Genomic DNA, 12,912 nt, shown 5'->3' with positions numbered 1-12,912 from the left:
CTGGGTTTCGCGACAAATACCAGTCCAAGGATGGGGAACTTTGCCCGTATTGTTGAAATCTAAAGACCATGGTCCTTCCATAGGCTCCGGGGTAATCTCACTGGAGACAAACGACAATAGCATCTCCCAATACTCAAGAGCTTCACGGAAGAAGCCTTGGTCGCCCACAATGTTCATGGACGGAGATACAAGAGCAGTTTCCTGGCCGTTTAATCTCGACTTCAAAGTTTTAAATAATGGAATACCCAAATCTTGAGGATCAAACCAGCTTGAACTTTGGCCAAGCATAAGCAACGCGAGGAGAGACATCTCGTCCTCATTTGGCGTGTTGAATAGAAGTGACATGGCTTCGGTCCGAAGGGTGCGACTTATTCGCTTGAAATAAGGATTTTCGTTGACCAAACATGCGGCTGCCATGCTTTGGAGGGTACGATATAATGCTGGCGACAAGGTCCAGAACTCACCTACTCTCGTTCTAAAAGGGTTGAGTGTGCTGTCATAACATGAGAATACTCCCGCTGTCTCCTTGAAATAATACTCAACCAAGGCGGATGAAAAGTCCGCAGGGCCTCGAGTTGGTGAAGGCAATAACGATAGCTGATGTGGTCGAATTACTGCCTGTTCCGGCTGAAAATTCGTTTGTATCGTTGTAGGTGATACAAACGGATTATGTGGTATCACCTCTTCGACTTCAGAGATTTCCTCGAAGTCAACTGGGCCGCTGTAGAATGCAATGCCGGAAGGTGTTGCTGAAAGGCCCGGAGCTTCGAGTGGAAACGAATCGAATGGTACGATGTTCTCGGGCAGGCTCTCACTTGTGTATGTAGCATCATCTCGGTCGGGCGAGGGACGCTGTACAGACACTGGAAACGATCTGGGGCTGTTAATCTCGAGGACCGGGACAGTAGCCAAGATATTCGCACCGCTGGACTCCAAGGCGCCAACATTATGGGTGACATCGATATTTGGCGGATGCGCGGTGGCTAATGACGACTTTCGAGATTGCGTGCGCTTTTTGACTGTTGGGTCAAAAACCTCATGCTTGGTTGACCATTTCAGATTCTGACTGTAACCGGGACAGGCAAGCCCAGCAGCCTGGCATCGACCACAGGCAGGCTTTTCCTCATCACATTTGAATCTTCGTTCTTTGCATCGCTTGCATCCAGTACGCGATCTTGGAGCCTTTCGCCCCTGCTTCATGATGCTCTTTCGCTTGCTAGCAACTGAACAAGATGATTCGAGTCGCACACCCGATCGGCCTTCTATGGACTGAAATCATCAGAGGGTGATGCTTGCGCGAATGCATAGGTATAGGGTGCGCAGATCTCTGCCTGAACATTCCTTAGGAACCTACCAGCTGATCGTGAAAGTCATATTTTAAGGAGATGATATCTTTTGGCCTCGAACTGCGAAGATTATGAGGTTGGTCGAAAGGAAGTGCCCAGCCAACCCGTGGCTGAAAAAGACGTAAAGATAAGAAAAATGCGGGGAAGGCTGACAGGGATTGAAAGCCAGTCCTGTTGCACAAGCCTAAACAACTAAAAAGCCTATCCTGTACACTCAGCCGTGCGCCCGGAGAATATGACCAGCCCCTGGGGCGGGTTTTCTCTACCCCAATGAGCCCTATCGCTCAATTAGAAAATCTGAAGGGAGCGCGAAAGGTGCAAACTCAGCCTTCCTCTCATTCCAGGCCTCGGCTGAGTGCGAGTGAGCTTCCAAGCGGAAGCATACAATAGGGCCGTAAATCTAGATTTTCATCAATCTCACCCTTCAGAGCTCATACTGATAGGCCTTCAACGTTTTATTCGAGTCTGAGACAACGGGGCGAGCATGGTGACATTTCACCTTCGAACTGTGTTACATTTTTTATAGTACACATATGCCCTTGTGATGGATGCGCTCTCAAGATAGCACGTTGTAAAGAGCACAGGAAGCAACGAAAGCAGCCCTCAAGCGTATCTGAGCCAGCCCAGATGAACTAGTTGACACCTATCTAGTTGTGTACCGAATACTTCTTCCGCAAGAGATGACGTCGCCTCCATGAAATCTGAGGGGCACCCATGGGATGTGGTTTGCTGGCCCGTGTTCGGAATGCAGAAATCGCCGAGGTCAAAATTGGCAGCTTCTTCCACCACAACAATTTGGGTTGTAAAGGTTTGCGAAAGCTTTCCTTGCCGGCAAACCCGATTTATAGATCCCAAGGCCAGTGGGCAGCTTAAATGAAGTCGATCGAAGACCATATCCCAGAGTGCTGAGCGTGTTTGGCACTTCCCAAATTAACCCTAAATAATGACATCCTCGAGAGGGAATTTGCAAGGAATCTCAACACCAAGAAAGCCTCCGAAAGCGTGTGCAACGTGCCATCAGAGGAAAGTTCGATGCGATCTTTTCTCCAAAGGGAACAAACAAACATCGTGTTCAAATTGCAGAGACGCGGGTGTCGAATGTAGGCCACATATTAGAAAAAGAAAGCACGGCCAGGTGGGCAATAGCACCTCGGTGATTGTGGTTGGAAATTCGGGGTTAGACCAGGCATTTACCCCCAGTGTGGGAGAGGACATATCCCCAGGAACTGCGTCAAGCATTCCCACAGGATCTACCAAAGATATTCAGCATTTTTCATTTGCGAAGGATGAAAGCGATCATGTTTCGGAGCACGCCGCAAGAGTAGAGCAACGAAAATCCAATTCTACTCATCCTCATTCTCGTCATCAGAGATCAACATCTGACCTAGACAATACCCACGAATGCCAACCCGATCGGGAGGAGGAGCCAAGTTATTTAGGTCGATCCGACTATGTCTCTGGCCATATTGCTATCGATGAAGGAGATGCCAGACAATACCGAACCCCAGGCTCCACAACGAAGGCTGTAAGAGATCTCGAGACGCAGATTCTGGGTCATTTAACCCTAGTTGAGCCTCCTCAGGGAACGTTCCGACAAATTCTGATCCGGAATTTCATGCAGCGATGCCGCCCTTGGATGCCTTTGATCGACGAGTCCGATCTCCCGAGGTTTGATCTGAAAAATGTAAACTGTCTCCTGACAACCTCTATGCTGGTCGCAGGAAGTGTGGTTTCAAGCACACCGCAGGCCATCGAAATCAGCCATCGATGCTATCACCGTGCAAAAGTTTTGTTCTATACTGGTGCGGAGAAGAATGATATTCGTGTGGTCATGGCCACGATATTTTGTCAATGGCTTAGTCCGAGTGGTCCAGAACATGTCTCAATCGATAGCAGCAGTTTCTGGCTCAAGATTGGTGTCGCACTTGGGCAGCAACTGGGACTGCATCGAGAACCAAATCCACAGATGGAAGATGCTGGACTTCGAAAACGAATATGGTGGACATTAGTAGTAGGGTTTACTCCTTCCTAAACAACATACTCAACCGCTAACACTGCCACAGTCTCGTGACAATCAGATTGCTGCCAGCCATGGCCGCCCGAGAGCATTAAGCGTCGAGGACACAGACGTTCGGCCCCTGTGTATTGAGGACTTCACAGAGCCTGATGACGATTCTTACCTTTTCATGCACTTCGTTCGCATCACCTCGATCTTAGGTGACATGACTGAACTATATCGACGTGGGACTTTATCGGACAACAAGAGAATCCATCTTGAAAACTCTCTGCTCAGATGGGTGAATGAAGTTCCAGCACCATTCAAACTCCACAATCCTCTCACTGGAGAGCCTTACCCATACAAGGCCAAAGCTCTGCAGTTACACCTACCGTACTTCGCCTGCTTGGTGATTCTCTTCCGACGAAATAACGTGGATCAAGCCCCGTCTGCTGCAAGCCTACTTGCGTCCTCCTTTATCTCTGGGATATTCGAGGAGTTTCTCACCTGGGAAGACATCAACTTTCTACCCCCAACAAGCATTTTCTACCTCATAGTTGGAGGTCTGGTACAAGTATCATCGCATCGGTTTGATTTTCTCGCGGTATCACGAACTGCTGAAATTGAAATCATCAAACTTTCGTTGATTGAGTTGAAGGCTAGATTCCCAGCAGCCATTGGCGCAGAAAGAATAATCAACCAAGTTATACGCCATTCTGCGGAAAATCCGAAACCCTTCGAGAACACTGACGCTTTCTTCTTGACATTGCAGCAACGAAAGCTCTTCCTGCCCTTCGGCTCAAATCTGTGTCGGAAATGGTCCTCAATTTTTGAAAGTGCTCCAAGCGCAGGGTTGTCCCAGCCGCCCATAACCCCCCTATCACTACCTTCCACCCAGCCGAGCATAAGGTACACGAACCGGGTTGAGAATGAGCAAATTCTGTCTACTATGGAGACTTTAAACGACTCACGTTGGCCAATTGATAATGCAACAATTGATTCATCATTTAACACGGTGGTGGACCCGGCCTCACTTGATATGGTTGGGAGATGGTGGTGGTCGGATTGGATGTCTGACCTTGATATGCCAGTCGCTGGAACTTGACCTCGTAACGATAAGTTGGCGAATTCAAGGGTGGTTGAGCATTCGGTCGAGTTCGACTTTTGTGACTAAGGGTATGGCAACATTCCCTTGCTGGTGATTTCCGGGTGCGTGTGAGTTTGTAGTCTCCCAATTGTCTGATTTGATTTATAGACTGATGTCCGAAGGCGTACAGACCACCTGATAGACTTTCCATATTAATGACCAGATAACATACTATTGTCCAATCGGAACATTTAACAAACTCGATACTCGCAAAGGGCAAAGCGCAATACATCTAGTAGAAACAAGCTCAAATCATCGGAGACCAGAGGAGTACATTGAGGAGTGGACTGTGACAGAACGATGCAAGTCTGGATGTTGCTTTGCCCATAGCTTAGAAAGCAGAAGAATCATGGACCCATCCATCGAAATCCAAATGTTGCGCGAACTACCGAGACAAAAGTGGCGAGCATCATTCCTGGAAATATGGAACCGCTTCTGTAGAGTGAGAAACCTAGGCGACACAGAAAGGAAATACCTCCGCAAGCAGTGCCTTCCCGTGTAGAAAAACATCCATCAACACGCGAGTCAGCGACTTAAAGTGGGTATTTGAAAGAATCTTCATCATCCAACTTTAGGAGCCTTGCCACTTGAATGTCCCGGTGGAAGGAACGTTGACCGGCAAAATCAGATCACGGATATCAGGCCCGTGATGTCAGACTTACGCCCCCTTTAAAGTGGCAACTTGCAGGGAGGCTCAGGAAGGGAAAATGGTTCAAAATTCCACGACCGCGGGCCGAGACACCATATGGACCACGTTGGGCGATCCTGACAGATCCAGATATAGATGAAAAGCCGTGTATAGTCGATTAGACCCTCATATGAGGTAGGCTATCCACCTGAAGGATCACGGAGACATGACATGATTCCGGATGTCTAACCAGGATCAATGTGGGCCAATGGCCATCAAAGCTCACCTGGTCGCAAATACGAGGTACTGTATGAGATCACGAGTAAATCGTGAATCGTGATCGCGCTCGCATGACGCAGACCACTAGCTCTTTTCGACGCAAGTGTCGCGCTCGGAGAGGAAGTAAGAGCAGAAAGATCGTGTGTTGTCCTCCGTGACCCCTACGCGCCTGAGTACTTCTGTTTGCTTCGTCTAAGCACTCGGCAGACGCGAATTTTGAGACAACGAGGCAAAACGCAATCTCGCTACCGGCAATTTGATATTTATTGGCCGGTAAGGCTCAAATTGCGGATTGGAGACTGTGCGATCGTTGTTACCTTGGTGGCATTGAATTATTGATGTAGCAACGTTGTGTTCCATGGAAAATTAATGGAGAGAACATGGTGGTAGTCACGTCTGAGAGCCATTGGACCTACTATATCCCATGGTACAGGGATCTGGCAAATACTATCGATCGACGCAGGGATCGTGAAATTGGGCATTTGTGAGGGAATCTCGCTAGAATCATATTCCGGAAAACGAATATTCTAGTTTTAACTCACTCCTTACTCCCTTGCTAATTTGGGAATTTGACCCATGCATGCCCTTTTAAGTTTCTATGCACGGTATCTCGTACATGTTCGGAAGGAAAACTGGGAGCGTAATGGGGAATCTCTGGAAGTTGTATGATGTAGGAAACATTATTGTTCGAGGTGGATGTTGAGCACGGCTCAAGCGGCAGAAATGGTTATGTTATTGTTTCACAAGAGTCTCAGACCCTCGGCGTACTCTCGCGACCACTATTTCGTTCTTTGCCCAAGATTAACTCAGGTCAGCGCCGTCCGGCTTGGGATGCGAATAGTCTAACGGCCTCAACGCGCACAGGCCATGTTCGTGGTTTGTCTAACGGTTGTCAAGCCGCAGCGTAACATGATATCAGAGAAAAGTAATTAATGTATATTTGTCTTCAAATGGTAGTTCGTGTGTGATGTGAGTGGCTGTGTTGTGCCTGTACATTAGCTCGTGTTTGCACATTTCATGTCTTTCCCAGAAAGGTGGGAAATCAAAAGGTCGATGGGTATCTTGGACACAGGGATCGTTTTCACCTCCATTGCCTAATTATGTGCCTCAGCTCATGTCGACTTGAGAATCTTGTCCCTAGGCACTGTTGACATAGCCTTTCAGTAAATATGGCTACACCTTGGGGTTCGCAACGCAGCAGTGGAATTCCTTGCGTGCAGAGAGCGATCCCTCTATATTATACTGGCGATCGTCATTCGTGAGCGATTCGAATCTCCTGCTTGATTTGTAGTATTGATCGGGGCTAATGTCGGCCCAGATATTGATGTATTAATGCTAGTCCCGTCAGAACTGGCGAAGTGAGGCGGTAAATGAGTGTCGTGTTGGCGCTGCAGGCGCGACCTTTCAGTCAATTGTTGTAGATACTGCACTGAACGGTCGAGGTGCTGCCATCCGCCCCAATCATGCTGCTCTTCCTCTGACAGCATATGATCCCAAGTCGGCGACTGTGGCCCACTTGCGACTTGCGACTCCTGCTCGGAATTTGCGTGCTTTGGTCGACCATGCTTTTGTCGTCTGCTGAGATGCGTACCGGTCTCAGCATTTCCCCAGACCCAGGAGTTTGTCGTCCCTTGGAGGTCGCCTGAGAGGTATGCGAGAATCTCCTCGTCTTGATCGACGTCAATCGTCACTGATTGCTCGTGGCGCTCTATTAATCTCCGTAGAAAGAAAGATAGGTATCTGCCACACGATATGTTAATCAATCTCGTATCCCCAATCGTGGAAGCCGCCCGCAGTAGCACCAGAAAGCTATCGTACAATTGTCGAAGGAGAAGAAAAAGCATGCAGCGCCATATATGTGTGCACAAGACACTAGTCGCAGATAGCACAAAACGTTGCTCCCACTCATGAGAATGAATATGTGGGATCATACAACGTGCAAGAAGACTTGCAGTATCTCGTGACGCATGGAGACACTGTTCTATCGCTTGCGATCTCTGTTCTGGCGAGCATGAAGGGGATATATTATGTCGGTGGAGGAGTATCCGTGTGTTTTGGAAATACATCAGTGGCACCATTATACATGGATCAAGCGGTGTAGGGGATGAGAGTTGCAGTGGTCGTGGAAAAAGTTGCAAGCAGTCGCCTAGATAGTTCTCGAATTTTGCCAGTGCATCATTGGTGATACACAGAGTCCGAAACATCTTGGAAAGCGGTGCCATTAATCTGGCGATATGAATATTTGCGAGTAAGAGAGTAGGTGGTAATGGATTTTGCGTTTCATCGGCTGCCAGGCGCTCTTCGTCGAGTATTTCAGGGTACTCGGTGTCAAATTCTTCATCGTTGATCAACATGGGCTTCCCAAGTTCCAATGCCAGAACCCTGGAAACTGTTAGCCAGAATCCTGCGCAAAATATTGCATATTAATCTCACCGATCCCAAACGTAAAACGAATACCACATTCGCTTTCGAGTCTCTCCCTCGATGGACGACCACTGGCCTCCTTGAACATGAAATCCAAGATCTTGAATAATGCGCACAGCTGAACCAAGCCAGATCCAGCTCGCAGATTTTCGGTTCATCTCAGCAAGCGAAATGCTGGCGAGGAACGCCACAGTTGCCTGGTTCGGAGACACGTCATCTTCCCAGAAATTGATCGACGCGATTGCCCTCGTTAGATAATCTTGTGCTTCTGGAAGTCTGCCGGGGTCGTGGGTGGCGAGTGCGCCGCAGGCTAGAACAGAGTACAGCAACGCTAACCAATCTTTCGGCAGAGTAGTCGAAAGTCCACGTTCCATGAGCGTCGCAAAGTTGTGTTGGAACGAAGGCCAGTGTAGCACGGGGAATTGTCGATGAATTCCCTCATGATAATAGTGGAGGAGTCGTTCTGCTGCAGTTCGTGATGGGAGTGCTGGTAAATCTGAAACGAGGGTTTGAGGAGGATGTGTTCGGGGTTGAGCACCAGTAACTGGTGGTTTCAGAAGCCCACGACCAATGTCAAATAGTTGTGATCTCGCATATGTAAGGTCTTGCGGCGGTCTCGCTTTTAACATTCTTCTAGGTGATTTTCCAACCGTGGGAAATTCTGTGAGAACGGAAGAGGACGAGTCAGGTCGCAAATCGGAGGGAAAATCATGTTTCTGCTCAACAGCACGAAACCGATCCAGCTGCTGCCGAGCGTCTGAGAGTTGCCTCTCCAAATCCTGCACCTGTCTATATTTGTCAGGAAGAGTTTTCCAAATGATTGTGAAACTCACTTGATGGAGGACATGCGTCGGTTTGTGTCCTTGGTAAATTGACAACGAACATTTCGACTCGAACATTCTGTACAGCTGGTAGTCTCGGTGGCGTCGCACTTGGGAGTGTTAGCAGTCTACTCAAATCGGATGCTAGAAGTTAGGTATTAACCTTGACTTTGCGTTCGCGACATGCATCGCAACTGGGGTCCTTTCTTCGTTGTCGATATGCACGTTTCGGGTTGTGCATCATCAATGCGGATATTTGGGCAGGAGATGGCGTGCCGCTACCACCACCACCACCGGATCGCAAGTTTTCTCCGAGATGAGAGGGTCCTTCTTGAGGCGAAACGGAGCCCATGTCGCGAGGGGAGTAAAACGTGGTCATCAATGCTGAATCTGGTGGTGATAAAGTTGGACGACCGTGGTGAGTGAACAAATGCGAAGAATGAGAATGATTATTGGGTTCGTGAGAACTCATTGGTGAACCGGATGAGGCGACACTGGGCGATGCTCGAACGGAGAAGGATTGGTTTTGCATCCCCACTGTAACGAAGTGAAGCCGAATTCACAGCTTTGATACCAGCCACAATGGTCCAAAAGAGAGAATAACACACTGGGTTGTTGAGGCATGCCCGCCGCTTCTCAGGCCTTGCCTGCGGAAATCGTCGAGAGGGAGTCTGCCTGTATAGCGAGAAGAATGAATCGAGAATCTAAAGAATGGACTGGATGGACAAGCGATGTCGTCAAGTTACTGCAACGAGAGAAGCGAGATGCAAGATTGGTGACAATAAATGTCCGACCTTGGCCCTGTGGTTCAAGGACGAAAAACCACAGGTGATCCGCTCTCGCTCTCACTGGTTGCCACTGCCAGGTCAAGTCAGCCGAGATTGTCACCGAGAGGTCGTGGTGATAGAGCAAACCCGCACAGAGCCAAAAGGGTGAGCAAAGCCGTGCGTGACCTTGGAAGGCACTGACTGAGTTCGTAACGACCACTGAGCATATGCTTGTTTGACTGACTCGTCGATCAAAGCAAGAGAAACATGGGCCCAGATCGTCCAGGTCAAACATAGGATGGGCCTGGGGTTGGAGGAGAGGATGTGATCCGGCTGAGTAGCACGACTCTGATAACCCATGTCGATTGAGAGCATATCAATTGGAGTTTCAAAGGATGAACTGCCGGTTGCGCGTGGCGTGGGAGGGGCTCCGCAGACAACGAACATAAACCCATCAGGTAGGTGGATGAGATTGACCGCAAAACTACAATTGATACTCCAGCAGAACCAGTCAAAAGCTAAAAGTCACCTCCAGGTGGATAATCCCAGATGCTTCGGAATGATCGCGGGCCCTCGGCCCTGGAAAACTTAGGACCTGCCTTTGAAGCCCCCCGGTTCTGGCAGCCGAAGTGAAAGAAGCTAGCCACAACGTTGTGACAGCCGAATAAGGCATGACGGACATGGGTCCTCAACGAGCGGTCTGTGCCAGAGCCACCCAGGCCCATCAAAAGCAGTTCCCCTGCTGAATGGAGAGACTTTTAGCTGGGTGGGCCGTCGATATTGGATTCATTCCTCCACTGGCAGAGAGACCGCAATTTGTTGGCGAACTAACTAGATATGCACGCCTGCGAAATACGCTGAGGCTTCTTCATTAGTCCACTTGAGAGTTTGGGGCACTTCTTACACACCATAACAATGTGTCAGTTGAACGCACTAAACCGACGATCGGATGTGGTTCTGGGACGTTTTATGACCGGGTTGGCAATTAGAGTTGCCGTATTCTGACCCGGAGAACGTAGTAATTGAATTTGGCACGACCAAGTAGTTATCTGGACACAATCACTTCCCTACTCCACACCGTTTGTCACAATTTATTCGTACGAAGTACGGATAGTTCGTGGACACTCGTAGGTTTCTGAACTAAATACCCTGGCGGTCGTTGTTCTCACCTGGAACCCATGCATTCTTTCTCTGGCGGCTCTGTGGAGGACGGACCGAGGACGATCAGGAGCCTTGGCTACAGGGAGTCAGCCGGTGGCAGTTCTAAGCGGCTTTGGGAGGACCCATAGGAATTGATGGATTTTGTCTGTCAATTGAGTGGTTTTGTTAGACCCAGGCACTCTCCTTCTGGCTACCTGCAGTCCATGTTGAGCTTTTTGACTGGCCTCCAGCGCTGTTCAAGCCCAGTTCTGTCTTGTTTAGCATGTAAACTACAGAGCGCTTTGACCCTGTTGACCCCTTCACCCTGGATCCGTTCCGACGTGCCTACAGATGCTAGGTTGAGGATGCATCGAGTTGTATACATCAGTCGCCTGTTGTTCTTCCGGGGCGAACAACTGCTCTGTATGCTTCCATCGAACAAGTTGGAGATGAGCCTCCCGCGAATAATTTCGGTCAACAACAGAATATGAAATGACTTTCGGATACTACTGCGTAGTGCAAAGCAGGATATCAAATGCTGAAGCAAAGCTCGAGCCAGGGAGCAAACCTCACAAGGATATGACCCACTTAGATCGTCCGGGGTATGATATCAGCAGAGATGATTTTCTGGTCGATAAACATGGTAGTGGCCGACTTGGGAGGACGTCGTAGCGGCAAACGTGATATTGAACCCCTCAATGAAATGGATATGGATACCTCTGATGGAATTCGAAGGTTAGAGCAGAAGCTCCCATAGTTCGGTTTGCCTTCGAGAAATCCCACCCACCACAAGACGGAGGGTTGAAGATCAATTACCAAACAATCATTCCTCACAAGCTAAATATGGCCGATCATGGGTGTATTCCGTCGCCGTAGTATATTCTGGTTTGCTGGGGTTCGCTCGAGCGGAGATACAGACATTTCTTTGGTTTAGACACGACACATCAACGACTGTGCTTTCAACATCTGCCAGGGTCATCAGCTAACTCGTTTCCGCTAATCAGAAAATCAGAATCTTGGTTCCCACTTATCTACTTACAAGAGACCGCAAATTATACTTGGTTCTCAGAGATTGTGTAGCAAAGTATCACGTAGCCAGGCGAGGAATAGAGGCTTGCCAAGTGGCACTGCCGCTGCCGAGGAATTCCGTGAAACGTTGACGAAAGGTTATGGCATGGAGACACCCGAATTTCAAGCTTTCTACGAATTGCACACGAATAATAGGTCAATCAATTACTTAGCATCTCGGTCACTGGAGAAGTAAGCTAGGCAGTTGGAGAAGAGACAAGAAAAGTTTGTCCATCCTTGAGGCTGTGCGGGCTTCAACTGTCACTAGACTTGAGAAACATTTCTTCAAGCACTCCACCAACTACAACTCTGTGCAAACTTCCCGAGACAGATTCTGTAGCAATAATAGAACGGGAGAGATTTTCAATGCCTATTTGAGTGCCTTCTTTCACCACCCATGGCGGTCAACACACGATCGCTGCAGGCTATCAGTTCAAGTAAGGCGTATACTTTTAGGCGAGAGACTGAGCCCAAGCGACCATTCCCTCCCTAGGAGGTTGATGAGCAGCTAAACAACTGACTTCCGTCATCGAGCATTAGTTTGGTTCATCCGTACGAATAGGTCGATATCGGGAAATTTCATTCTGACCGAGTTCAGGGATGCTCTTCAAGAACCGGCAATATATCCTCAAATAGTTGATTGACTTCACAGTTGAAACTCGATGCATTTCCCATTTGCAGCAACTCCTAATTACGCTTCGTCGGCGCCCGGAGCGGAGAAGCAGGAGAGAATTTTCTGGAAATGAAGGTAGCTTCCACTGCACCCAAAGACCTGGTTGACAGGTAGCACTGGTTGGAAGCCAATTGGAGGATCTCGAGCCCTTCTGATTAACGGTTAGGGGGCACCCCTAAGTTAGCTTTTCCGAGAATGAGGAAGATCGCCGATAGGTATCACTCTAAACCGGGCTAGGTGGGCTTGTGGTGTCGGGCGTTCAACGGCTTGAACCACAGTGGGGGCCTTGACACTCGACGCGATCTACAGAAAGTCCAAGGGATCGACCTTGCAGTTCAATTCCAGATGGGATTCGATGGCCCCTGCAGACAACCCGCAGGCGATGCCTGTGATGCCCTTGTCAGCTTCGCCCTTCAAAGCAGAATTTGTTTCCATGTAAACCCCCCTGTAACCCATACTCTCTGGTTCAAAGAATACCAATGAAACGGGACATTGCGTTACTGGATCTTGTTCAGAGCATGTGGCGGAGTCACGTATCTCGTGTCTCGAACGGGGTGAAGTTGTGACACGAGAGGGAGGGCTGTACTTTGCCCACAAGGTGTTTTTCGTCGGTGACAGATCCA

General features: G+C 48.8%; 2 protein-coding genes across 2 annotated transcripts; one reads left to right on the top strand and one right to left on the bottom strand.

Annotated features, from left to right (window-relative positions):
• Nucleotides 1–2,982: 2,982 nt before the first annotated feature.
• LTR84_006844 (uncharacterized protein) lies at nucleotides 2,983–4,447 on the top strand (the record flags this gene model as incomplete). The annotated part of the gene is made up of 2 exons (XM_064850402.1): nucleotides 2,983–3,357; nucleotides 3,410–4,447. The coding sequence occupies 2 exons, from the start codon at nucleotides 2,983–2,985 to the stop codon at nucleotides 4,445–4,447; spliced, it is 1,413 nt and encodes a 470-aa protein (XP_064702884.1).
• A 2,181-nt stretch (nucleotides 4,448–6,628) lies between these two features.
• On the bottom strand, nucleotides 6,629–8,993 carry LTR84_006843 (uncharacterized protein; the record flags this gene model as incomplete). Its single annotated transcript, XM_064850401.1, has 5 exons — nucleotides 6,629–7,065; nucleotides 7,480–7,778; nucleotides 7,830–8,609; nucleotides 8,654–8,751; nucleotides 8,805–8,993. The coding sequence occupies 5 exons, from the start codon at nucleotides 8,991–8,993 to the stop codon at nucleotides 6,629–6,631; spliced, it is 1,803 nt and encodes a 600-aa protein (XP_064702883.1).
• Between the last annotated feature and the right edge of the window lie 3,919 nt (nucleotides 8,994–12,912).

The sequence above is a fragment of the Exophiala bonariae genome (genome assembly GCF_035927105.1).
Source record: "Exophiala bonariae strain CCFEE 5792 chromosome Unknown scaffold_26, whole genome shotgun sequence".
Lineage (NCBI taxonomy): Eukaryota > Fungi > Ascomycota > Eurotiomycetes > Chaetothyriales > Herpotrichiellaceae > Exophiala > Exophiala bonariae.
The sequence above is the reverse complement of the archived record's forward strand: the minus strand, read 5'-3'. Positions and strand labels throughout refer to the sequence as shown.